Raw genomic sequence first — 23,185 nt, 5'->3', positions numbered from 1 at the left:
ACCGCCTTTCACAATACACGTGATGAGAGGTTTAAAGAGAGAAAGTGACAAGTAAGGGTTAGGGTCATCATAATAACAGTTGCAGGCAAGGTACCCCCAACAATGTTTCCCGCTGGCATGGAGGATTTTGAGCACTTGTTTAGATTTCCTGTTTTCATTATGCCAAAATCACGCAATGGCAGCATAATTCACTTTTTCCAGGTATGACGAGTTCCCTTATCTGAAGAAAAGTTACAGAGCAAGTATTTTTTGATGATAAAAAGAGAAGAAAAAGAAGAAATAAATAAACAAGAAATAAGTAACAGCGTAACCTACTGAGATTGACGATAAGACCCAGAGCTCTTTGTCAACTCAACTTCGCTGAGGTTCTCCAGACTTGTTAAATCCCCCCGGGGGATGTCAACATCACGGAGATGGTGGAGGACAGAGAGTGTCTCAAAGTGGTGTTGACCTGGTGGCAATCTGTTGTGCTGAATATGGGGGTTGAGCCGTTGACGTGAACGGCCATCAAATGGGAGGCTTGGTTGGCTCTTGCATCAATGGGATAGGGGCTGGGAGCATCGGACTGTCCCGAGTCCCATTGAAACGCGCGGCTTTACTCACAACCAACTTCTCTGTAGAAACCGCTTGAGTTCTGCACAAGCCAAAAGCCAAGAGAAAACTCCAGAGGGACAGCCACCAACAACGGTACAGAAGACAGGCAATCACTGGAATGGCATCATCACAGCGGCGGTCATTTAAGGCAGTGTAAAAGTGGGATGTGAAGATTGTCTCAATATTTAGCCTCAAGTTGTCCTGGCATGGAGCAAAACCCTAATCCTTCCCTTGCTTCCCTGGGCCCTGGTTTCTCCACTCCTCCGAGCCATCCTCGACGCCACTAGACCATCCCAAGCAAGAATCCTTTCGGTGCTCCTTCTTGGCGGCAGTTTCTCATTGTGGCCCTGTATCCGCTTAGGGAGCAGCGACAACGGCACCAGTGCCGTACTGGATGTTGAAGACGCTATCCGGCAGCCTGCCGTTGGTGGAGCCCAGCGCATGAGGGCACGAAGGCTGGTTGCTGACAGCCAGGTTGACGGAGCACTGCTCGTCGTAGCCCCAGTGGCAGACGGGGTCCTTGATGTTGAACAGGCGGTAGTTCTTGGCGACCCAGCTGTTGGGCTGGCCTAGGCAGCTGGCGACGTAGTTCATGCTGTTGGAAGCCAACAGGGGGAGACCACCAGACTTGAGGTGCTGCACGCAGTTGCTGGCGGCCACGTTCTGGACGTCCATGTTGACGGCGCCGCCAGTGATGGGGTGGGCGGTGGCGCTCTGGCCGGAGACCAGGAAGTTGTAGGCGTCGTACGAGATGTCGTAGGCGCCGCCGGACTGGTCGATGCGAAGCAGGTCGACAGAGCGGCCGCCATAGGAGACGCGGACGCAAATGTTGTCGCAGTCGACCGACATGGGCCAGTAGGCAACCCGGTTAGTGTTGATCTTGCAGCCGAGAACGCCGACTGAAGAGGAGTACATGTCGTGGGGAGTGATGCCACGCGACTCGCCAGCGACGAAGGTCGCCAGCAGGCCAACGGCGAGAGAAGCAAGAGCAAACATGATGATGTTGCTATCGGTGAAAGCGTAAAAGGGATTGATGTGTTCTTTGTCCGGAAAGGATGCCTGAGAAGGTGTGACTTGCTTGTTGGCAAGGAAGAGATGTGCGATGGTGGTGGAAGGGAAGCTTGAAAACTGACAGCAGCAATGGGAATTTATAGGCATGAGGGAATAGCCTCCATCCCCACTGCCTTCTCAGCCTTTTCAGTTGCGCATTGTGTTTGAGAACCTTGTTTGCCATGCCAACCATTTTGATCATGGCTGCCCTGGCTGTTGAGGAATTAGCGTGAGCATGTTACTTGGGATGGAGTGCTTGACCGAGTTGGAACGCGTAATCAATGGATTAACGCCTAAACAAAGCTTTGATGTTGTTATCATTGGTACTGTGCTCGGCCGTAAGGTTCCGAGGTATTTGGAACATACATACACTGTGTGGTGAACAAGACGATAGCGGAATCATGGCGGAATGTTGCCGTTGTACACAGTATCAACTGTCAAGCAGACAAGCAACCATATCTGAGCCCCCGATGCTGTTGTCTGGGTTGCTATTCCGCACTGACCAAATCTGCGAAGGCTAGCGAGTCAGCGGCCATAATCTGTGCACGTTGAAAACTTCCCGCTGGAAGGGAACCTCGGTGGCACACAGTGAAATGGAGGTTTATTGTTAACTACACTTCACACAAACAGCAGGAGTGGCATTTGTATCTTTCCCAAACACCCAACAAAAGCCCATTTTCTACAGTTTATCTGGGCTAAGCACTGCAGTTTACCTTACACACATTATTCCCTTCACACACCAACCCAACTTCCCCCACCTCAAACCTTTATTCCAAATCCATCTCATCCCTCTCCCGCCCCTGCCGAAACACCTCCAAAGTAGTCTCCCGTTGCGCATCATACGCAAACTGAATCTCCCTCTCCCCCACCCTCCCAGCCCGCACCTCGCCCTCAGCAGCCCACACCGCACCGACATGCTCCTCCTCACTCAACCTCACCACCGGAAACCCATCCCCCTCCAAACCCCCCTCCAACCTCAAACCCTCCACCCCCACCAAAAAAGTAACCTTCCTCCACCTCTCCCCCCCACCCCCGTCAAACTCACCCACCTCCACCACCCTTTCCACCCGCCTCACCACCAGCCCCGTCTCCTCACGCACCTCGCGGCAGAGGGCATGCAGCAGGGACGCGTCGGTCGTGTCGACACGGCCGCCGGGGCATTCCCACTTGAGGCCAAAGCCGTCGCGGGGGGCGCGTTGGATGAGAAGGACGCGGTTGTTGTTGGTGGTGGTGGTGTTGTGCGGCTTGTGTAGGATGAGGGCGGCGACGACGAGGTTGGTGAGGTGCGGGTTGGTGGAGAGGTATTGGGCTGGGGTGGCGGTGGTGTAGGGGGTGAGGGAGGGGTGGGTGCTGGTTAAGGGGGTGGTACCAGCGTTGGCGGTGGTGGTGTTTGTTGACATTGTCTTGCCACTGTGTTGGTGGGCCCGGCTAATATGGCGTCCGTGCTTGTTTACTGTATCAGGCATTTCAAGAATCTGTCTAGAGTTCGGATGAGTTGTTTTAAATAATGTCACTGTTCTGCGTGCGGAACAATTCCAGTTGGGCACGTTGCTGACGCGGAAACACGCCGCAACGCGTGGCTCAAAGTTGAAAGGCACGCCTGACGCGTCCTCCAGGCTACAGTGATTTCCAAAATCTCTGCCTATTCCAAGTCATTCCCAACACACCGACCTACGGTAGGCATCTATCGATTAGCGCGAGTATCAGTAACACACGACCGGGAATATCGGCCTCTTGTCCACATGGCTCCGGCTCACCCGCCAATGGGGGAATCAGCCCACGACCCAAGGGCCAAAAGTCCTCATCATGCATGCTGTTCGAGCCTGGTGTATATACCGGGGGGGCCGGGGATATTAACAATCCACAATGGAGATTTGAGGGAAAGGAAATGTGCAGAAGAAATGTAAAGAAAAGAGAAGAAAAAGAAAACCCGAGATTTAATGCCCACCCGCCCAGTCTCAACGGTAGCTGCAGTTCCCTGAGACCCCCCGAAGTGCCACCAAGTAATCACTCTCCCCACCGTGAAGGATCACATCCTGCCAGGAACAGTTAGCATACGCACAATCTCAACAACAGCACAATAACTCGGTAAAGAAACCAAAAGGACACCTCACCTCTCCACAGGACTCAACCCCAACAACCGCATCCCAGTCTCCAGCACCTGCCTCGCCCCCTCATATAGTGCCGCCCTCGCAAGAACCACGTCCCTGCCACCCTCGGCACCTACAACCTGCAGCACGTCATAGCACGACGAAAGCTGGTGCGCCAACCGGAACAAATATGTTAGAACAGTCGACGGCTCCAGCGTCTTGAGTGCCATGGCAGCCACGTCCGGATACTGCGCCATGAGTCGGAGCAGGTCAACAGCGTGCGATTTGTCCATGAGAATATCTGCGTCCAGCCCGTCGGGATGGCTCTTGAGGTGGGTGACAAGGTCTTGTCTGGTGAGACCTGCTTTGCGCAGAAGGGAGTTGAGTCTTGCGTGGCAGTATTGAAGATACGGCCCCGTGTCTCCCTCAAAGGATGTCATGCGGTTGATGTCAAAGGGGTAATTGTTGATCCGCTTCCCGCTCATGTCCTGGACCATCACTGCCGAGATGCCAACCTTCTCCGCCACAGCATCCGGGTCTTCCACTTGAGAATATTTGACCGCGTTGTGGCGCATAACTTCGTGCATTGCCTCACGCGACTGGTCCAAAATATCGCTCAGTAGCTGCACATTCCCCAGACGCGAGGACATGCCCAGGACCTTGCCAAAATTTACATGTTGAAGGCGTGCAGCGAGATCGGAGCGGCCCATCAGCTCGAGGGTTCGGAAAACGCGACGGAAGTAGAGGTCTTGTTCGGTCGAGACGACGTAGATCATTTTATCGAAGGCATACTTTTCATCACGCTCGAGGACGGCAGCAACATCGCGGAGGAGGTATGTTGTAGTACCAGTACGACCGCGGACGACGGCTACACCAAGGCCTTTAGAGCCGTGCTTTTCGAAATTAATGACCCAGGAGCCGTTATCTTGTTCATAGACCCCTTTCCCTCGAAGGATAGACTCGACCCAGTCGATCGTAGATTTACTGACTTGGGATTCGCCAGAATATTCGTCAAAGTCGATGTTGAGCCGGGCGTAGGTGGCAACGTAGCGGTCGATACTGATATCGCGGAAGCGGCGCCACAGTGCTAGGGCCTCTTCGTCGCCGTTCTCCATGCGGCTGAAAAAGGCATTGCGCTCTGCAAACAGCCCCCGAGACTCGGTCTCGGCTGTGTCACGGCCCTCATCTCGGGCTTTTTTGCTCTCTTCCTGTTCTGGTTTGAAGACCGCGTTGATCCTCGCGTAGACGTCAAGGAGGTGCTTGAGCGGTTCGCGAGCCAGCTCCTCCTCGGACCCAAAACGCTGCCACCCAACGGCCAACAGGCCAAACTGCTTCCCCCAGTCGCCGAGGTAGTTGACCTTGACCACGTCCCAGCCCATGGTTTTGTAGAGGTTGGCAATGAAGGCTCCGATGATGGTGCTGCGGAGGTGCCCGGCATGGAATTCTTTGGCAATGTTGGGGGAGCTAAACTCCAGGACGACCTTCTTACGGCCTTGGGCTGGCAGCGCGTGGTCGCGCAGTCCCACATTGAGATCACTGCCATAGGAGTGTTGGCGCTGGAAAATGCAGGGCAGGATGAGTCGCGGCAGGGACAAGGGAACGAAGAAGAACGGGAGATGTATCCCGGCCGCTGCCGGTTCCCGGAAGAGCGGGTTATTTCTGGGAAACGCAGCCACAAGCTCGGCGCACTGTTCGGCCGGCTTCTTGCCCTTGATGCGCAGACGAGGAACTGGCAACACCAAGTCCCCGTTCGCCGGCGTGCCAGGAACCTGGAGCGACTCGTATGCCACAGCCGTCTCACACCCTGCGAGTCGAGCGAGTATATCCGCGAGATGGGCACGGTAAATATCAATGGGCCGGTTGAGAGGGCGTGCCACGGGAGTCTCTCCGGGGATGGAGGGGATAGGGCCAGCTCCAATAATCCCGGATAGCAACCCTGTAAGGCCATCCAGCGTCAGCGTAGACATTTTCGGAAGTTTTCTGTTGTTTTCGTTGCAGTCTGCAATGTGCGAGGACCTATGCCTTTCTCTTGGCTCCTGATATCGTGGGGATTAACATTGAAGGTAACGCGGGGTTCAAAAGTGCTTGTGAAAGATATTAAAGTTGCCCGTGACTCACATATCGTGTCAGCATGATAGCCCAACCAACATTTTGGCCCCCGATCCTCTGATGACACGCAGAAATGAGGGTCAGTGGTAGTAGTGGGATAAGTGGAAGGCTGTGTGGTGTTTATTTAGTCAGTCAGGTCCCGGGTCTCAGCCATGCACATGTAGGTACAGGTACTCACTCAGTCGTTGCAGCCCCTGCAGCATCTTTCGACATGGGCCAGTCACAACATGAAGATGCACTAAAAAGATTCGGGCAGCTAAGTCGCTGACGACGCCAAAACCCGCAACGCGTGCCTAAAAGGCCTAACACTTCCTTTAGGCTACGGGAATTTCCAAACTCTACCTATTCTAAGTCATTCCCAGCCCGCCAACCAACAGTAGCTCTCTATCAATTATCGGGAGGATCCAACAATACCCCCCAGTGCAGTCAGCCAAAATTGGAACCATCTACATGGGATGCACACCACCGGGAATCGCGTCAAGCCCTAAACGGGATTAGCACAGCCTTTCACCCAATGTTACCGACACACAGCACAGATCACTTACATCCTTCCGTCTGCTCCTCCACGGTCTGCTGCTTCTGGCAGGCCACCGCCTCCTCGGGAGTCTGGGTCGTCAGGACCGAGCATCGGTCGCCGGTGCAGCGCGCGTCTAGCGCCTTCTGGAGGGAATCGCCCTTCCAGCCAAACACGTAATCACCATGTTGGCCGTATCCAGTGCTGTGCGCATGTCAGTCGATGGTTTGGTACATAAAGGAAGACGCATTGGCCACTCACGCATCACCCATCGAGTAGACGAGCGGCTGTCCTGTCTCGGGCCAATCCTCCGGGTTGTTGAACTCGCGCGTGTCCCACATAACCTCGTACATCAGCTGCGGCAGGCGGACGGGGTGGGTGTCGGGACAGGTCCCGGTCGATTCGAAGCTGCCGGTGATGGGGTAGGCGACGTGGCTCTTGTGGTCGGGCGTGTCGAGGTTCTTGCCGTCCCAGCATCTGGATGACGGTGTTTGTTAGTGTGGGTATTAGGAGGTAAGGGATGCGGGCTTGGCTTATTACGTTGGGAAGGTGATGGTGGTCCGGATACCGCCGGGGCAAGGCTTCTCAGGGAAAGACGCTGTGTCATCACCCGTGCAAGGGGCGCCGCCAAAGGGAGTCTGCTCAATGTTATGTTCGCAGCGGTGGCAAACTTGCTTAGCCATGCCCTTCTGAGTCCGCCGGCCAGCCTCTCCCACCAGCATGCGGAAGCCCTGGTCTTGTTAGTACGGTACGATCCAAGGATGGGACCAAGTCGTGTCACAACTCACTGGCTTGAAGGCTGTGACGGTGGTCTTGCCGTCATAGGGCGGAATGTAGTACACGGTGACGCCGCCAGCTCCCTTGAGCCCAAGATTGACCATCTGCGGGACCCTCTTGTACGTGCCATTCTTCGCACGGAAGTAGATGTTTGCGGTCCAGTAGTTGCTAAAGTCTTCCGAGAAAGAGCATGTCGTGCATGTGGATTTTTCCGCAGGGTCATACTCGCCGGGGGTCATGCTGGCAGTGAATGAGTTGCCGCCTACGATCTGGTGGAGATGCGGAGATTGTAGTTCGCCGGGGTTGACTAGGGGGTCGAGACGCTCGATGACGAGTTGGGAACATTGGAAGCGCATCATGGCGGCCTGGGCAAACTGGGCCGAAGCCTGGCCAGCGCAGAGCGCCGCCACTGAAGCAAGGTGAGACACCTTCATCGCTACCACTTGCTTGGTTGGTGTTGGTCGATCGAGGGTTGCAGTGTGGTGTAGCACTGTGCCTGTAATCAGGAAATGACTAGAGGCTCAACTGAAATAGGGGAAGAGCTGAAGGGGGTATATAACATATCAGTCCCTAGCCACCTGATACCTAGCCCTGCCATGGCCTGGCCGACCTTTTTACTTTGTCAATTATTGTTAGAAATAGATAGCGGCTTCATACTCACCGGAAGCTGTGCCCTGGCTGGTGGGCCGGGGTGAACTGCCGCATATTGCGCGGCTAGGTGGTTAAATCAGGGGTAAAGACAACACATCCTCATTGGGCGACGCGATCATTGGCAGCGTTCCGCGTCAAGCCGAATCAGATGTCCAATCTATTGTAATGTATCTTCGCATACCCCCACATGCCTCTCAGGTGGCTGTCTGTGGACGTCGGTAGCTAAAACCGGGTTGCTAGCTGCGATGAAAAGACGATCCTATCCTTGAGCAGTGATGGAGTATATTAAACAGCGTGCGGGATCAGCATCATGACCAGCTTTCACTGTTGATCATTGTCCTGGAAGAATATTCTGGAAGAATTCCATGCATTATCTGAAGCTCCTCCCGATAGCCTATAGTGGTTCGAAAGGTTTACAATACTTTACATGCGTTTTGTGATGTTGACCCCCGTTGTCCCAAGTCTTCATGTCAACAGGGCAATATAGAGTTTATAGAAAGGGTTCCAGTTCATAAACTAAACAGGTATAAAATTGGTAAGAAGTCAAATACCAAAGTAGCGTAGTGTACATAGCTTATCCGGAGTGAGACGATGATAAAAATCCACCTGTTTGTAGTGAGTTATGCCGTTCCTTACGGTACATGTACTTCCAGGTTCAGACAATCGCCCTTCTTAAGCAAGAAGTCTGAATTGGCATTCCAACACAACCCTAACCCTACAACAGGTGCCCACACCTGCAAATCTTCCGTAGTATAGTGGTCAGTATGTGAGCTTGTCATTAAACAATCGCTCGAGACCCGGGTTCAATTCCCGGCGGGAGAGACTACATGGTCCGTTCTTTTTGCTTAAATCCGAGTCTTGTCTCTGAAATATTGGAAACCCTTTCTGACCGCTGTCTCAGTCTCTCGGATTGCGTGCGCGGCTATTTCTTCGCACAGACTGTGATAGGCAATGTTTGAAGTGCAGATCTAAGACGGTAAGAATAAGACTTGACTCGGACTTTAACCCCCTTGCATGGGCTTTTTTTTCACCCTCAAATTTTGTGAAAAATGAGAAGCTGCTGTTCGATGACTCCCTCGGGTGCAGTGCTGCCTGGCACGGATTTCCATTCCTACCAATCCTGGCCTATGGGATGGAGATGGAGAACTCACATTTTCTTCGAAAGAATTGCTTGATTGGGGAGGGTTGCGGCTCAAGTGACGTGTCCGTCAGCATAGAGTTCTTCGCTTCTTCACCACAGGCCTCAATGCATTTTCGAAACGCGAAAGCGACATGTGGCGGCAAGATCTCGCACCGATTTCCGGATTTGGAACCGGGGGCTGAGTCGAAGTTTCTCCCCAGCTGCAGGACTGCGGCCCCCTGGGCGGATCTTGCACGCATTAGCACTTTCAGCTAGTCACTAGATGCCCCAAGCGACGTGTCGTAGCCCTATGGCAGATGCCGCCAAGCGAGGGGTGCGTGGCTTGTGAAAACACAGAAATGCGGCGATCAGCCTTGCGAATATGTAAGGCTTCCCTGCCGTACATCCGATGACTTTAAATCCGAAGGCTCCCTCCCCTTTGGGGTGAGACGGCGAGAAAGTCAAAGGGGTTAGTTGAGGAAACGAAAGCGGCTGCAGGGCAACCAAACTGGAAGACTTGCGTTTCTCAACCGAGAAAATGGCTCAAGTCGCGACTCTCACTGTCAAACAACAATACTGGAATTTGAAGGACGACTCCCCCAGTCTTGCATCGTGGAAAATACGAGAAGAGCCCCGTCGGCCGATATCATGGACTCGTCAAGCCCAAGCTCGCCCCAAACGGCTTCGAATAGCCGAGTGCCGCGAGGTCTTCAGACCCAATGACACCCTCCCGAGCATCCACATCCATGGCGCCGCCTGCCGCTGCGCCGAAACACAAACCGAAAACGAACTACAAGACGATGCTCTCGCAACACGAATCGCCTCCCTCACCAGGACCATCCTCGCAACAACAACACCACCACCACCACCACCGTCCACAACAACCCACTCCCCCTCGCCATCCCATTCACCACCCCGCCCCTCAAAACGCACCCCCAAGCGCTCAAACCCCCTCCAATCCCTCTCCACCACCCTCGCCCGCTTCTTCACACCCCACAACCACCTCCCCACCCCCTCCATCCCCCTCCAAGCCGACCTCTGCATCGGCGCCGCCGACCTCGACATCGACAAAGTCGCGCGCTACCTCCTCCCCCACACCACCACCACCACCACCACCGAAAACAACCCCCCCTCATCATCCCTTAACTTCAACGTCAACGTCAACAGCCCCAACCACCTCAACCTCACCCCCCTGATGTCCGCAATCCGCTCCCCCCTCGGCCCCACCCGTCCCCGCGCCCGCCTCGAGATGGTGCGCTTCCTGGTCGAGGCGTGCGGGGCAGACGTGCATGCTGTGCGGGTGGATCGCGTGACGGGGGTTGGGGAGAGTGTGCTCAGTATGGCGTGCGCTGCTGCGGGGGGTGCTGGTGAGGAGGGGGGGGTGGGGGTGGTGCGGTATTTGGTTGGGAGGGGGGTGGTGGTGGATGGGCGGTTGCCGGTGGGGAGGGGGATTGGAGGCGGTGGAGGTGGGAGTGGTGGGAAGGGGAGGACGGCGTTGCATGTTGCTGTTGCGGCGGGGAGGGCGGAGGTGGTGAGGGTGTTGGTGCGGGAAGGGGGGGCGGATGTGGATGGGGTGTTTGAGGCGGCTGAGACGGTGGAGAGGGAGGGAAAGGGGTCGTCGCGGGGGCTGGAAGGGGGGTTGAAGGGGTTGAGGGTGAAGACAAGGAAGAGTGTGTCGGGAGAGACTCTGAGGAAGGAGAAGGGGCCGAAGCATCCGGTTTCGGCGCTGCATCTTGCTTACAACAACTACGCGTGCGCGCAGGTATTGTTGGAGTCAGGTGCTAATGTTGGGGCGAGGGATGGATATGGCCGAACACCGCTTTACTGGGCGGCTGAGGCTGGCCAGGCGGATGTTGTGCGGTTGCTTGTCGGGGCGGGGGCGGATATCAACGCCGCTTCTGACGATGGGGTTACGCCGCTTAGCGCGGTGGTGGCCTTTCTTGACAATGAACAGCGGAGCCACGGACACACCGTAACCCTGAAGATGTTGTTGCATGGGGAAGCGCCCTCCGAGTCTGGGTCTGACTCCCAAGACGAGGGGTTATTGGGGAAGAAACTGGCCGCTTTGACCACGTGGCAGGAAATGAGAGAGGGCTTTTCGGAGGACGAAGGCGTTGTTCTGGGCGAGAAGTACCTTATTGACACCGCAGCGCCAGCACGGAAAGGGGTTGTATAACTGGGGGGAAACTCAGTCGGCGGGACTTGGAGTTCCTGTAATACCAAAAGCACTGTTTATAGGCGGCGTCAACATTACCTTCATTAAAATAACATTTCGATTGTCTGAGCCAAGCTTCGTAGAGTTGAAAAGTGATTGGGTCGCTACAGGCAAGGCTTGCACTTCATTGACCAAAGGTGATGAGGGCTCAGACATTGGTGTGCCGCCAGCTGTGGTTGTATTTGACTACCCATGACCGATAGATGTCGACCGAAGTAAGACGATGATACCTCATGTATTACGCAACACCTGAGTGCCATGATGGGTTGCCGTCATTGTTGATCCTCGTGGCAACAATATGCGACTAGATCCTCGTCTGAGGCCGGCGTCCTGCATTTGGCACAAATGAGGCCCGGCACAACCCAAATCTCCTCCCCATTCGCGGCACAAGTTCGACAGAGCACCCCCGGAACCTGGAGCAATTTTAGTAAACGCGAATGACAACTACTCGACGGAACTAACAGGATGGCTTTGGATTCCTTCCCCGGTATAAGGGAAAAGCGGGACGTATTCAACCCCGAAGCTGAAGCCGTCGACATGAGAAAGGCGGGATGGATAAGGCATAGTGATGGACGTCTTGTGTGTGATGCTGCTACCGTGATATGCGGAACTTGTAGATATAGAAGAGCACGTACTGTCGTTGAAATGGAAGATAATGACCGAGTTCCATTCCAATCGAGATTTTGCCTGTCAAGATATATAACTCCCCACGGCTCACGCTCCGCGCCATTATTCCCTCATAGAAATCATCTGCCTGCCCCCTTCTAACAAAGGGAAGACGTACAACAGCCGAAAACGAGAGCCCAGTGCCACCACACAGATCGAACCTCGGCTTAGAAAATTTCGGTCACGATAGCTGTTGCGACCCGACTGACGTCAAAAGAAGGGCCTGACTGCCAGATCTGCAACCGGCGATACTCCGCCCCTTGCCAACAGGCAACAAACATATGCCGAACAAGGCTACAGCGTTCATTACTGGGCAGAAAACAAATAGCTTCCGATGCTGCCGTGGTCAGTGCCCATGCGCTGGCAGGGAGGCACTCGATGGCTTCGTCACTTCGGCATGCAACTCTTCTCACCGGTCGGGCTAGCGAGCCGAACGACTGGCTCGGGCCGGTGGAGGTTGCAACACAAACCGCGCAAGCCGCCGATTCAGTTTCCTAGTCCAGCCCAGATGGTCTGCTGCAAGACCACCCCCATGCCGCCCGCAGATGGCCCGCAGGAAACCTGCAGAATCATCCTGCGTCAGTGCGTCCTAGTACGGCACTTCCCGGTTGTCCTCATCTTGGACTTGAGGAAATGCCGCGGAGAACCAGGGCCCTCAGGCTATAATTCGTTGGCCGATACCCCGAACCAAGGTACACTCATAGACATCCCCACTTCCCTTTGGCCGAGTGATGGTCCAATCCCTGTGATGTCCGCGCGTGGCGCAACCTATGTGGGTTGTATGTACCTTGGCGAACCCTTATGCTGTTGGTCTCCACGCCGCAGAGGCGCATGACAGTGGTCGTGGAGAGGAGGGTTTGATGCCTGACAGTTACACGACACACTCCACGGGAGGGCTAGCAGGAACTTGCTTTAGTACTAGGTATAGTTGGATAAGGTTCACTGGCAGTAAGTATGACACAAAAAGTTCAGTACTACAAATTGCTTGGGGCTTTGGTTCCCAACACTGCCTCGACTTTAGCTAACCCTGGCGCCCGCTTCCCCTGTCTCTGACTCTGACAAGCCGGCGTTATCTCCGTGCTCACATGTTTAGCCAGACGGCATGCCCAGCCACGATGCGGCAAACGAAAAGCACTAGTCCCAAACCCGGTACATGCCCACCTGCCGTAGGAAATCATGAGGCGAAAGACTTTTTTTGCCTGCATATGCATGACGTGTATTTCCTGATTATGATTCCGCTCGCCCCATTCTTGGGCAGAAGCGAGGAACTTTCTGCAACCTGTGTTGGGCCCGAGGAGCGTCGACCAGGCAAGGGCGCGTGCCTTGCTTGATCGAGGATGGAACGCATGCGGAACTCCACAAAAGAGCTGCATGATACTGCGGGGACTATATCTTGCAGGGCAAAGGAAGATTGGGCCGCATGAACTAATATCATATCATACCCGGTTTCCAAAAGCCTAAGGTACTAGGTCACAACATACTCACAACTCACGTCCTTTTCCGAATACCTTCGGGCCTCTCCCGGGGCGCAACCCGCGGACCACACATCAAAGCCGCCTTTTCACGGAACCTTAATTTTTTACCGCGGCCATCATATGGCTTTGAAATCCACTACAGCACACAGTACCAAAGCTAAGTGGCCAACAAGAACTGAACGCTGGTATGCCCGTACCCGGTGTGATGTGTCTGGTCTAGATTCCAAAGAACTTTCCTTGCGAGAGGCCCTTGACTTCACGTTTCGCGACATCTCCCACCTCGAGTCCCAAAGACCCAACTCAACCAATCTTACTCAATCTTCGTCTGAACCACAGGAAACGGCGTGTTCTCCTCCTTCAACCCAAACGAACAGACCCCGCCCGCCGAGCACAGCCCACTCATATTGTCCCCAACCTTGAACCCCTCCGTCCCCTCAAACACCTCACCCCCCTTCTTCAACTCAAAGCGCACCTTAAAATCAGTCGTAGGCGAGGGATTTGCAGAATCCGACTCCAGCATGGCAAAGCTCCATTGCCCGCCGGGAATGTCAGAGCACGCGTTGACTTTGTCGTACGGCGGTTCCTCGAAGGTCCATTTGGTGGCGCAGAATGTGGGGTTGGAGATCATGCCGTTGGGGTCAACGATGGTGATGTTGATGAGGCTCCATGGGGAGCTGCCTTCCCGGTCCGGTGGACTGAAGGTGCTGAGGTGGGAGATTAGCCAGGGGTTGAGGTCTGAGTCGGCCAGTGCGAGAGGCGCTGCTAGCAAGCCACCTAGGGTGAACGAGATGATGTTGGGGAGATGCATTTTTGAGAGGTCGTGATTGTAGGATGGTGTGTGATGGCCATGGCTAGGTAGTGCTCGAGGGCCGTGGGTGATGTCCATCCATATATGGCGTTGGTTTCGCGCCACATTTCTTGGAATGTTACCGCCGGCAGCGATGATGACCCGCCGGAACTGTCGCCGTATTCCGCACAGGGCATTTCTTCTAACAATAGGTACGGTTACGAGAATTAAAGTTGCTTCTTGCAGTAAGCATCTCGCGGCTAAAACGCGGTGTAACACAACAAAACGACCTGCACGCACCCGTCCGGTCCGCCCCGTATCAAAGCTAGATCAGAAATATTACTCTGTTTCTCAAGGAGCCATTCAGGGCCAGTCCGTCAAGCTGTTCTAGGTTGGACATCCAGGACATGGGTCTGAATGATGTTGCCTGCCCTAGATTTATTGCACAATAAACAACTCAACAATTCAGCGCTCACCAACGGCTATGGCGGTTCGCCCTATGCCAGCTCCTGGCCGCCGGCGCCTCCTTGGCAGCCGCATACAAGGCCCCGTAGCTGTCGTCCGTGTCGTAGCGCCTCTTTGAGAGCCTTCATCTGGCCCCTGATGTACGTTCAAGCTGTACAAGTACAAAGGATGATCGACGATCTGACTCCGGCTAGGGTGACGGTGTGCCTCAGGATTTCTCTGTCTCTCATCTCTTCAGTTTATTTCATTTCAGCTTTAACGTAGGACTGAGGCCCACACATAACCTCCTCTCTCAGTGATGGCGCCGCTGTTCTTGGCCCAGCAAGTGCAAGATGGCAGGTCCAGAACATCTGCGCTAGTGGACTTAGGTTCTCCTCCCTTTACCTACCTATTCTTCGAGCTATATTCTCCAGGGATAATTGCTATGAAACCCAAGGAACGGTTCTCGGCGGATCATAGAACCATAGGCCTTGAGCATTGCAGCCCTGCTGCCGTTGGGACTTCTTTTATTGGGTCTCAGTCGGGGAAGCCATCGAAACTACAGATCTGCCTTTGACCACGACGAGGACCGTAACGACTTCAAGTACGTGGCGTTTACTCTCTGCGAGCTCACTACACTCGATATGGGCTTTTGAGAAGGGTTATACCCTAAAGAAAAATAAATCTCAGAGGTACTAGGGCTTGAAGAGTACGAGCAGTGCTCGGACGCGCAGTTGGTAGCAAATACCCTTCCTTGCTCACATAACCACTGGATCGAGCGCAGGCCACGGCGGAGCAGGAGATAACGCACTGCACACAAACCCCGGAACACGTATGCTGGCTAGATGTGGCTTCATTACCAAAAATAGAATACGTCCGAGCAGTGCTTTCACTTCTGGGGCAAGCACTGGCGAGCTTAGGGGTAACCCTTTTTAGTGGCAAGACTACCTAAGCAGCTCCGAACCCCCTTTGACTCAGACGAATGCCTTCTGGCACCGGGAGATCTTGTGGAGGACCATGATGGAACTCAACCGAAGATTGTGGAGGATCGGGTCGCCGAGGCGATGACACGGTGGTACGTGGATCAAGCTGTTTGATGCAACTCAGAGGGGCAACCTCAAGAACAACATCAACCCATAAAAGCATTAAGTTTGTGGTTTGCGATTACAGCAAGCTCATAGAGAGTGGTGAATACCATCATGTGATGTTATTCGATATGAGATTTCGTCCCAAAATTGTTGTCATGGAGACCCTCAGTGAAACCGCAAGTGGCACCTAATTACCAACCCAGAGCACCGTGGTGAGTATGTTCTGTGAACAGTATTTCACTCTCCCCTGTTCTGCTTCCATAGCATCGGCCAGTCATCCCCATTCCTGGTTGTTCTAGGATGGCTTGCCTTCCACCGGCCATCCAGACTCCCATGACCGACCAGGTCAAAATCCCTTGATATTCTACATTTTCCATCTTTGAAACATCCTCCCTTCCAATCCCAATAGGTATCTTCAACATCCATGTTGATCTCTATCCGTCCTTCAACTTCTTGCATTAATTACGACCACTATCCACACCCAGATCGCCATGGATATCGCTAAGAAAAAGAATCGTAGGGCCGAGTCCGAACCTCAAGGGGGACCGGGAGCCAGGCGTCTCAAGCTTACCTACCCGATGAGACATCGGGCCGCCACCGAACCTCTCCCGAAGTTTAAGGTCGAATTTCTCAAGCCTACGATACCCGCAGCAAACGATGCTAGCAAAACGAAGGACAGGGCCAAGCCCCAACGTGCAGAGAAGCCCCTGAAAGCCATATCGCCCGAAGCGACGGCACTCATCGACAACGTCCTCGATACCATCAGCACCAAGAGGGTGGAGGGGGTAGAGGTAGCGGGCTTGAGTGATGATGACCGTTCCACCCCGACTTCACACAAGGCCGATGACGACGACGAAGTGATTTGGATCAGGACAAACCCCTGCCCTCGAATCCCCGCCGCCGATAGGAGCCATGTTCCGATGAAAAGGGGCGATAGGAAACATGCGGGTTTTCCGTTCCTATTGCTGCCACCAGAACTCCGTCTGACGATATACGCTCATCTCTTCGAATTCAGCCAACCCGTGTTCCCCGACAAGACGGCATATCGGTATTATCATGACCCGATTATCGAGTCACGCTCCCACACCAACCTTGCCTTCACCATGATGTGCGTCAACAAGCAGCTGGGGCAGGAAGTGGCGCATTTCGTCTACACCCGAACCCGGTTCTTCCTACCAGGATCCAGCTCTTTTTCGTTCACCAGCATCGGCCAACGAAACTCAAATCTCTTACAGCACATCATCATTGATTGCGCGGCCCTCCCCGAGCGGGTCGCCCTGCAGCTGTCTGGGGTGCTGAGCAATGCCATATGGAGCCCCAACTTGGAAAACCTCCGCAAGTTGACCTTCTACGATCGCTGGAAAACGCTTGAAACATCCATCCTTCCCCGCACTCTCCTGGCACTCGGCTCGGCGCAGCGGTGGAAGATGTTTCCAAACCTCGAGAGCATCCATTTCGACATAAGCGCCACTAAGTTTACGTTACAAGAGCAGGTGCACTTTGAGAGGCTCTGTTTACAGAGCAGAGCGAACATCACTGTGGGCCCGGAACGACTTGGTGGGCTTCATGATGGTGATTCCTCCCAACCTGGTGAGGTCACACTGACATTGACCCCCGCCGATGTGGATATTAAGGTGGCCCTCCAGCGGGAAGAGAAGAAGAAGAGGCTGGCTGCGAGGCGCGAGCAGCAAAAGCGAGCCGCAGAGTTGATGCAGGAGGAGGAGCGCAAGGCTCAGCTGGAGGAGAAGGCCAAAGCCCCGTTGGAGGAGAAGGCAGAGGCTTAAACAGAAGGCAGTTTGTGAAACGCGCACGCACGACCGGCATGAAACGCAGCGGAAACAGTGGTCAGCTCAGCAACCAAACATTACCCTACCCCTACATAAGCCATTCGATGGCGGACGTCCAAACGGACACGGCTTTACTACGGCCGGGTTGTTTCCCGCAGACCCGCACATCCAGGCCGACTGTCTGAACAAGGTGGGACTTGTTGTTGTTACTGGTGCTGTATGACGCCGCGACGACCAGTTTAGTTATTATCAGAGCCTGTCCAATCAACCCTTATTCAACCATCTCTATAAATTTCTAAATACCTACGTAGGTAATATCTCCTTACAATTCTCCCCTCCCCTCTCCCCACCGCCCAACCCCCAACCCCCCAACAAACTCACGCCCTCTCAAAAACCTCCCTCAAATACCCACAACACTCCCGATACAACTCCTCCGACCACGGCGCGGGCTTCGTCGGATCGGGCGACTTATCCCACGCATGCGGCACGCCCTTCACCATCTTATACCTGACATCCCTCCCCAACGGCGCCCTCCCCAACCGCTCCGCCAACGCCTCGCCCTCGCGCATCAGCATGTCGTACTCGCACGTGTAGAAAATGACCGTGTCCGGGATGGCGGCGGCCAGCTGGGCGTCGGTGGCGCGCGTCGGGGAGAGATAGGGGTTGGCGAGGGGTAGCGTGGGGGGTTGCAGGTAGGAGGCGTCGAAGAGGGTGGTGAGGGTTTCGGGGAGGGTTTGGTCCGGCCGGATGGAGGCGGCGCGCTTGGCGGTGCGTGGTTCGGTGTAGTCCGTGATGGGGTACCAGGTGGCGATGGCGCGGATGCGGTGTGGGGGGATGATGGTGGTGGTGTTGTTGGGTTGTTGGCGGAGGGTGGTGAGATGGTCGGTGAGGCGGAGCGTGGAGGTGATGGCGAGATTAGCGCCGGCCGAGAAGCCTGAGGTGGCGAGCTTGAGGGGGTCGATGTGGTGATCGGGGCCGGAACGGATGAGGTAGAGGAGGGCGTCCGCGGCATCTTCTACTGCTACGGGGAAGGGGTACTCCGGGCTCAGCCGGTAGTCCACGCTGACAAAAACGGCGTTGCAGTCCTCGACGACGAAACGGGCGAAGCGCGCATCGTCGGTGCCGTTGCCGATGGTGAAGCCTCCGCCGTGGAAGTTGACGACGGCAGGGAATTTGGTGCCGGTTTTGGCTGCCGTATCGTATCCCTCGGGCGTGTAAAACTGTAACGTGAACTCGCCCTTTGTCTTGGAAATGGTCGAACGTATGGTCTTTGTGAATGCGGGACTGGGTGGTCGTTGGGGAGCTAAAAAGTGCATTGTCATGCCCACATATTGCAATGACCTCCACCAAGCGGCCGAGGTCCGGAGCCACCACCGGGAAGAGGCCGTGCCGGTTGCATCACGAGCCGTTTCAAGTACTTGAACGTCGGCATTGGCCAATGGGGGTTGTTGATCTGGCTGCTGTTGCGCAGAAGAAAGCTTGACGACAGGAATGCCGTCGACGGTCGGTATTACATTGGCCATTGCGGGACTTTTAGTGTGATGACAGAAACACTCTCTCATATCACGGCCTGAATGCAAGAAAATGAGCGAAGATTTGAAGAATGAGTGTTGGGCCGTCCGATGAATTGCATCTGAAACGGGTTCAGCTTGCGAACCAATGTTGGTTGCCAAGCAAATTGATGTCATACAAATAAGAGGTGGAGAATTGTGCCTAGAGTCATGTTTTTGTCACCCCGCCAATTATGCTGTTGTCGCGGTTATGCAGAAACGCATGATCGGAATTTTTGCTCCGGTCATTGACGTCACCATCACAAGCCAAAAAACCACACTGCACAGAGTCATGACACATCGGTCACAAAACATGGTTTGGTTTTTGGTTTAGTACCTAGGTAATTCGTTTCGAACGTTTCCGTCCCGGCAAAGGGAAGAAACCACCTCGCCACGCACCCGGCACGTTCCCATTTCCCCTGGCTGCCCCTGTTCCCGCGGGTAACTCCTGCCGACTTTGATGCGCCTTCCTTGTTTGCCCCAACTGCCCCTTGCCTGGTCGCCACGAGGCCGAACTTTTCCTGGAAGCTTCAAGTATCAACCAAAACCTTGGCCGATCGTTTTACAGGTTTTGGGCTTAAATAAAGTTGCGTCGCCAAGGACGGTCGTTTTTACAATCGCTCCCTCCCGTTCACACTTTTTATTTCCCACGCTGTCTCGCCCATCCACTGAGTCGGTTGATCTAGCCAACTTTCGTACGCCGATACTTCCGATCACGAAACACTTTAGAAGTTGGCCCAAGGAAACCCCGCGAACTGTCACGCCGCAGATATCCCTACGACACGCACACTCAACGCGAAGCCTTCACTAATTTCTCCCCATCCCGTCCAGTAAACATGTCGCCGGGCGGGCTGAAGAAACCGATTTTGGCTCTCAACCGAATTATCGGACACACGACCGCTAAGAACCACATGACCAAGCCACACATTGGCAACATTGCCGCTCTCGACAACGATACTCGACACGAAAGACAGCTCAAGAAGGCGCAGGATCGGCTCGTGAAGGAGGACGAGCGCGAGAACGAGAGGCGCTCGTTTCAACAGCGGCGGAAAGAGGAGGAGGAAAGAGCACACCAGGATGACCCGCCCGAGATCGCTGCCCGCTACGGCACCAAGACCGACGATGTGCTTGCCAAAACCGAGTCCATCCAAACACTCGCGGCCGACCCTTCCAATGCCGGCAAGGCAGTGAGTTTCATTGCCCGTATCCACCACGTTCGGTGCATGAGTTCCAAACTGGCCTTCATCATCTTCCGCGACCAAATCGAACTTATACAAGGCGTATTGGCTTACCGCGAGGGAGAGATTTCGGAGAACTTTGTGCGTTGGGCCGAGCATCTAGTCGCTGAAGGGTTTGTCCACGTCCAAGGGATACTTCAGAGACCCCCCGAGGAGATCAAAGGCTGCTCTATACGCGAGCTTGAGGTCAGGATTGATACGATGCACTCGGTGGTGCCGGTACAGGAACATCTACCTATGGACGTTTTCACCATGGACCGTGTCGACGAAGACGAGGAGACGGGCCAGTTGGAAGGTATGGCGTCAACCAGGGTCCGAGTTTCCAACCGCCTGGCCTACCTGCGCACACCAACGGCCCAGTCCATCTTCCGTATCAACGCAGTGGTCTGCAGTACCTTCCGCTCCATTCTCGAGGCCGACAATTTCATCGAGATACACACCCCCAAACTCATGCCTGGTGCAACTGAGTCAGGGGCTGAGGTGTTCCGAGTCGGCTACTTTGGGCGCACCGCCTTCCTCGCGCAGAGCCCCCAGCTGTGCAAGCAGATGAGCATCTCGGCCGATTTTGGCCGTGTCTTCGAGATCGGCCCCGTCTTCCGCGCCGAGGACAGCAACACCCACCGCCATTTGACCGAGTACACGGGCATGGACTTGGAGATGGCCATCAACAGCGATTACCGCGAAGCAATCCGCGTGATTGACAATTTAATGAAGAGCATTTTTGAGGCCGTTTACCGCCGATGCAGGAAAGAGATTGACGTCGTCGGGACACGCTTCCCCCATGACGATCTTGTCTGGCTCGAAGAAACACCCATCCTGACCTTCAAAGAGGCCGTGGATCTTCTGAACTCGTCAGGTTGGACCGACGACTACGGCCGCCAGGCTTCTGCGTTTGAAGACCTGAGCACACGCGCCGAGATTCGGATCGGTGAGCTGGTCAAGGAAAAGTTCAAAACGGACTACTACATAATCGACAAGTTCCCGGCGTCGGCGAGACCTTTCTACACACACCTTGACCCTCACGACGATAGAGTGACAAACTCGTTCGACATCTTTCTCCGTGGGCAAGAAATTACAACGGGCGGCCAGCGCATCCACAAACCTGACTTGCTTAAAGAGCGGATGAAGAAAGCGGGTATTGAGCCCAGTGGCGTCGAAGAGTACATGCAAGGCTTCGAGTTCGGTGTGCTCCCGCACGCTGGATGCGGAATCGGCTTGGAGCGACTCTTGTTCTTGCTGTTGAACTTGGGCGACATTCGTCATGCATCACTTTTCCCCCGCGACCCCAAGTCTTTGCAACAAGAAAAGAAAACAGTTGTGCGATTACCGCATCCCGAAGCCGACACAATCCGTTACGCCTATGACTTTGAGCATGGCTACCCCGGCCTCGAGCTCCCGCCAGTTGAGAAGCTCATCGCCAACTACGGTGACGCCACCAACACATCGTGGCTTGACGATCGCTACAAAGTCTGGCGGCACGAGGCAACAGGCGCCGCGGTAGGCTACGCGGAAGAGAACGGTTACAGCCTCGTCATGGGCAACCCGCTCTGCGACCCACAGCAATATCAGCCGGTGATCCGCGCTTTCCTCCGAGAGATGCGAAAACACCAAGATCTTCGGCCGCTCTGGCTGCTTGTCGGACCCGAAGTCGAAGAGATCCTTGGTTCCAAGCTCGGCTGGCGGACACTCAGCTGCGTCGCCGAAGAACGGGTGCCGATCGAGTCTGCGAAAAAGGTCACGAAAAAGGAGCGCCAAGCCGAGGACGCCGGCGTCACCATCCACGAACAGCCCGTCGACGAGCCCGTCCCGCAAGAGCTCCGCGACCGTTGCGACAAGAAGATCCAGGAGTGGAAAGACAACCGCAAGGGCAGCAAGCAAGTGCACATCACCGAGGTCCGTCCCTGGGTCGACATGGAACACCGCCGGTACCTCTGGGCCGAGACAAAAGAAGGCGAGATCGCAGCGCTCTGCGTGCTGCACCGCCTGTCCCCCGCCAACGGCTACCAGATCAAGTTCGCCCTCGATTTCCCGGGCTCCCCGAGCGGCACCATCGAGGCGCTCATCTCGGCGACCATCCAGACGCTGGCCAAGGCCGGGGTCCAAAATGTCACCTTCGGCGCCGGCGCGCTGCCGGAGATGGTCACGAGCGGGAACCTGAACGGCATCAGGGCGCGTATCCTGACCACGACGTACAAGACGGTTGCGCAGCAGCTGAAGCTGGTGCAGAAGAGCGAGTTTCGGGAGAAATTTGGGACGCAGAATGACTTGGTTTATATCTGCTACCCTTTCATGGGTCTTGGTGTTAGTGGCGCCAGGACCCTCATCAAGTTCTTCGAGGATGAGATGTGAGGGGTTTTTGAAGGGTTGCGGTCATCTTTGACGATTTCATGACGCCAGGGTACTTTTTTATTTGTTTCTTTTTGGATTTCGTTTTGTTGTTGTTCTTGATGATTGATACCTCATCGTTCGGATGGCTCGGCGTTCGTTGGATTAGAGCTTCCAGCTTGAAAAAGAACCTTGCCTGGACCCAGGGGGCTCCTTGGGTTTTAGTGCTAAGGAATAACTACACTACACGATCTACCTAATAATAGCCGCCAGAGACGCGAACAGAGCCTAGCCTTTTTTGACATGGCGCAGTACTTTGCTTCGGCGTTTGGTATCCTTGTTTGCTATCATCCCGGCGTGAAGCATTCGAGGGCGTGGGATTGGCGGGGAACCGTCCTGAAACGCTCACTGCCGCCCTCCACGGCTCTGCTTCGCCATTTAACTAGCTCTGTGGTTAGCCCCCAGCCCGTCCCTTGTTTACTCGATCATTCCATTCCCCGCGCATCTTCAACAGATCTCTTTCCGACGATGCCGCGCATGGACGGTTCTTTCGTCTGAATGGACGAGATTGGCGTCGCGCCAAATTACCGTCTCACGGATGAGCTCAGCTTCCGATCTTGGTTCCGGACCTGCCAAGGTCAAGCTGGCCCAATCATGCTCTGTCCGACGACATTGATGTGGAATCGTGGCACGTGTTTCATTCGC

General features: G+C 54.8%; 9 protein-coding genes and 1 non-coding gene across 10 annotated transcripts; 4 read left to right on the top strand and 6 right to left on the bottom strand.

Moving 5' to 3' along the window:
- Positions 1-768: 768 nt before the first annotated feature.
- F5144DRAFT_525511 (uncharacterized protein) lies at positions 769-1,723 on the bottom strand. Its single transcript, XM_066786810.1, has one exon. The coding sequence runs from the start codon at positions 1,588-1,590 to the stop codon at positions 952-954; it is 639 nt and encodes a 212-aa protein (XP_066645743.1). The 5' UTR covers positions 1,591-1,723; the 3' UTR covers positions 769-951.
- A 688-nt stretch (positions 1,724-2,411) lies between these two features.
- On the bottom strand, positions 2,412-3,044 carry F5144DRAFT_589720 (NUDIX hydrolase domain-like protein; the record flags this gene model as incomplete). Its single annotated transcript, XM_066790080.1, has 1 exon — positions 2,412-3,044. The coding sequence occupies one exon, from the start codon at positions 3,042-3,044 to the stop codon at positions 2,412-2,414; it is 633 nt and encodes a 210-aa protein (XP_066645742.1).
- Positions 3,045-3,247: 203 nt separating this feature from the next.
- Positions 3,248-5,794, bottom strand: F5144DRAFT_626395 (arginyl-tRNA synthetase). Its single transcript, XM_066792260.1, has 2 exons — positions 3,759-5,794; positions 3,248-3,680 (listed from the first exon to the last, which is right to left on the bottom strand). Exons 1-2 carry the CDS (start codon positions 5,699-5,701, stop codon positions 3,674-3,676), a joined length of 1,950 nt encoding a protein of 649 aa, XP_066645741.1. The 5' UTR covers positions 5,702-5,794; the 3' UTR covers positions 3,248-3,673.
- Positions 5,795-6,165: 371 nt separating this feature from the next.
- Positions 6,166-7,736, bottom strand: F5144DRAFT_639626 (uncharacterized protein). The gene is made up of 5 exons (XM_066792719.1): positions 7,146-7,736; positions 6,898-7,088; positions 6,619-6,834; positions 6,389-6,561; positions 6,166-6,327 (listed from the first exon to the last, which is right to left on the bottom strand). The coding sequence occupies exons 1-5, from the start codon at positions 7,566-7,568 to the stop codon at positions 6,290-6,292; spliced, it is 1,041 nt and encodes a 346-aa protein (XP_066645740.1). The 5' UTR covers positions 7,569-7,736; the 3' UTR covers positions 6,166-6,289.
- Positions 7,737-8,526: 790 nt separating this feature from the next.
- On the top strand, positions 8,527-8,607 carry F5144DRAFT_t66. Its single transcript has one exon. It is a non-coding gene; the product is annotated as a tRNA-Asp (tRNA).
- A 538-nt stretch (positions 8,608-9,145) lies between these two features.
- F5144DRAFT_639618 (ankyrin repeat-containing domain protein) lies at positions 9,146-11,194 on the top strand. Its single transcript, XM_066792718.1, has one exon. It carries the CDS (start codon positions 9,444-9,446, stop codon positions 11,079-11,081), a length of 1,638 nt encoding a protein of 545 aa, XP_066645739.1. The 5' UTR covers positions 9,146-9,443; the 3' UTR covers positions 11,082-11,194.
- A 1,947-nt stretch (positions 11,195-13,141) lies between these two features.
- On the bottom strand, positions 13,142-14,379 carry F5144DRAFT_559576 (uncharacterized protein). The gene has a single exon (XM_066788151.1). The coding sequence runs from the start codon at positions 14,145-14,147 to the stop codon at positions 13,572-13,574; it is 576 nt and encodes a 191-aa protein (XP_066645738.1). The 5' UTR covers positions 14,148-14,379; the 3' UTR covers positions 13,142-13,571.
- Positions 14,380-15,445: 1,066 nt separating this feature from the next.
- On the top strand, positions 15,446-17,352 carry F5144DRAFT_639613 (uncharacterized protein; the record flags this gene model as incomplete). The annotated part of the gene is made up of 2 exons (XM_066792717.1): positions 15,446-15,571; positions 16,066-17,352. Coding segments are annotated over 2 exons (1,413 nt in total), but the record flags the coding sequence as incomplete, so codon positions are not given.
- A 377-nt stretch (positions 17,353-17,729) lies between these two features.
- On the bottom strand, positions 17,730-19,051 carry F5144DRAFT_559575 (Alpha/Beta hydrolase protein). Its single transcript, XM_066788150.1, has one exon. It carries the CDS (start codon positions 18,927-18,929, stop codon positions 17,745-17,747), a length of 1,185 nt encoding a protein of 394 aa, XP_066645736.1. The 5' UTR covers positions 18,930-19,051; the 3' UTR covers positions 17,730-17,744.
- A 410-nt stretch (positions 19,052-19,461) lies between these two features.
- F5144DRAFT_87675 (uncharacterized protein) lies at positions 19,462-22,644 on the top strand. Its single transcript, XM_066793511.1, has one exon. The coding sequence runs from the start codon at positions 19,754-19,756 to the stop codon at positions 22,502-22,504; it is 2,751 nt and encodes a 916-aa protein (XP_066645735.1). The 5' UTR covers positions 19,462-19,753; the 3' UTR covers positions 22,505-22,644.
- The last annotated feature ends 541 nt before the right edge of the window (positions 22,645-23,185 follow it).

Source organism: Chaetomium tenue, assembly GCF_020726465.1.
Source record: "Chaetomium tenue strain MPI-SDFR-AT-0079 chromosome Unknown F5144scaffold_2, whole genome shotgun sequence".
NCBI classification, from domain to species: domain Eukaryota; kingdom Fungi; phylum Ascomycota; class Sordariomycetes; order Sordariales; family Chaetomiaceae; genus Chaetomium; species Chaetomium tenue.
Note: the sequence above shows the minus strand (reverse complement) of the source record. Positions and strands in the feature narration are given on the sequence as shown.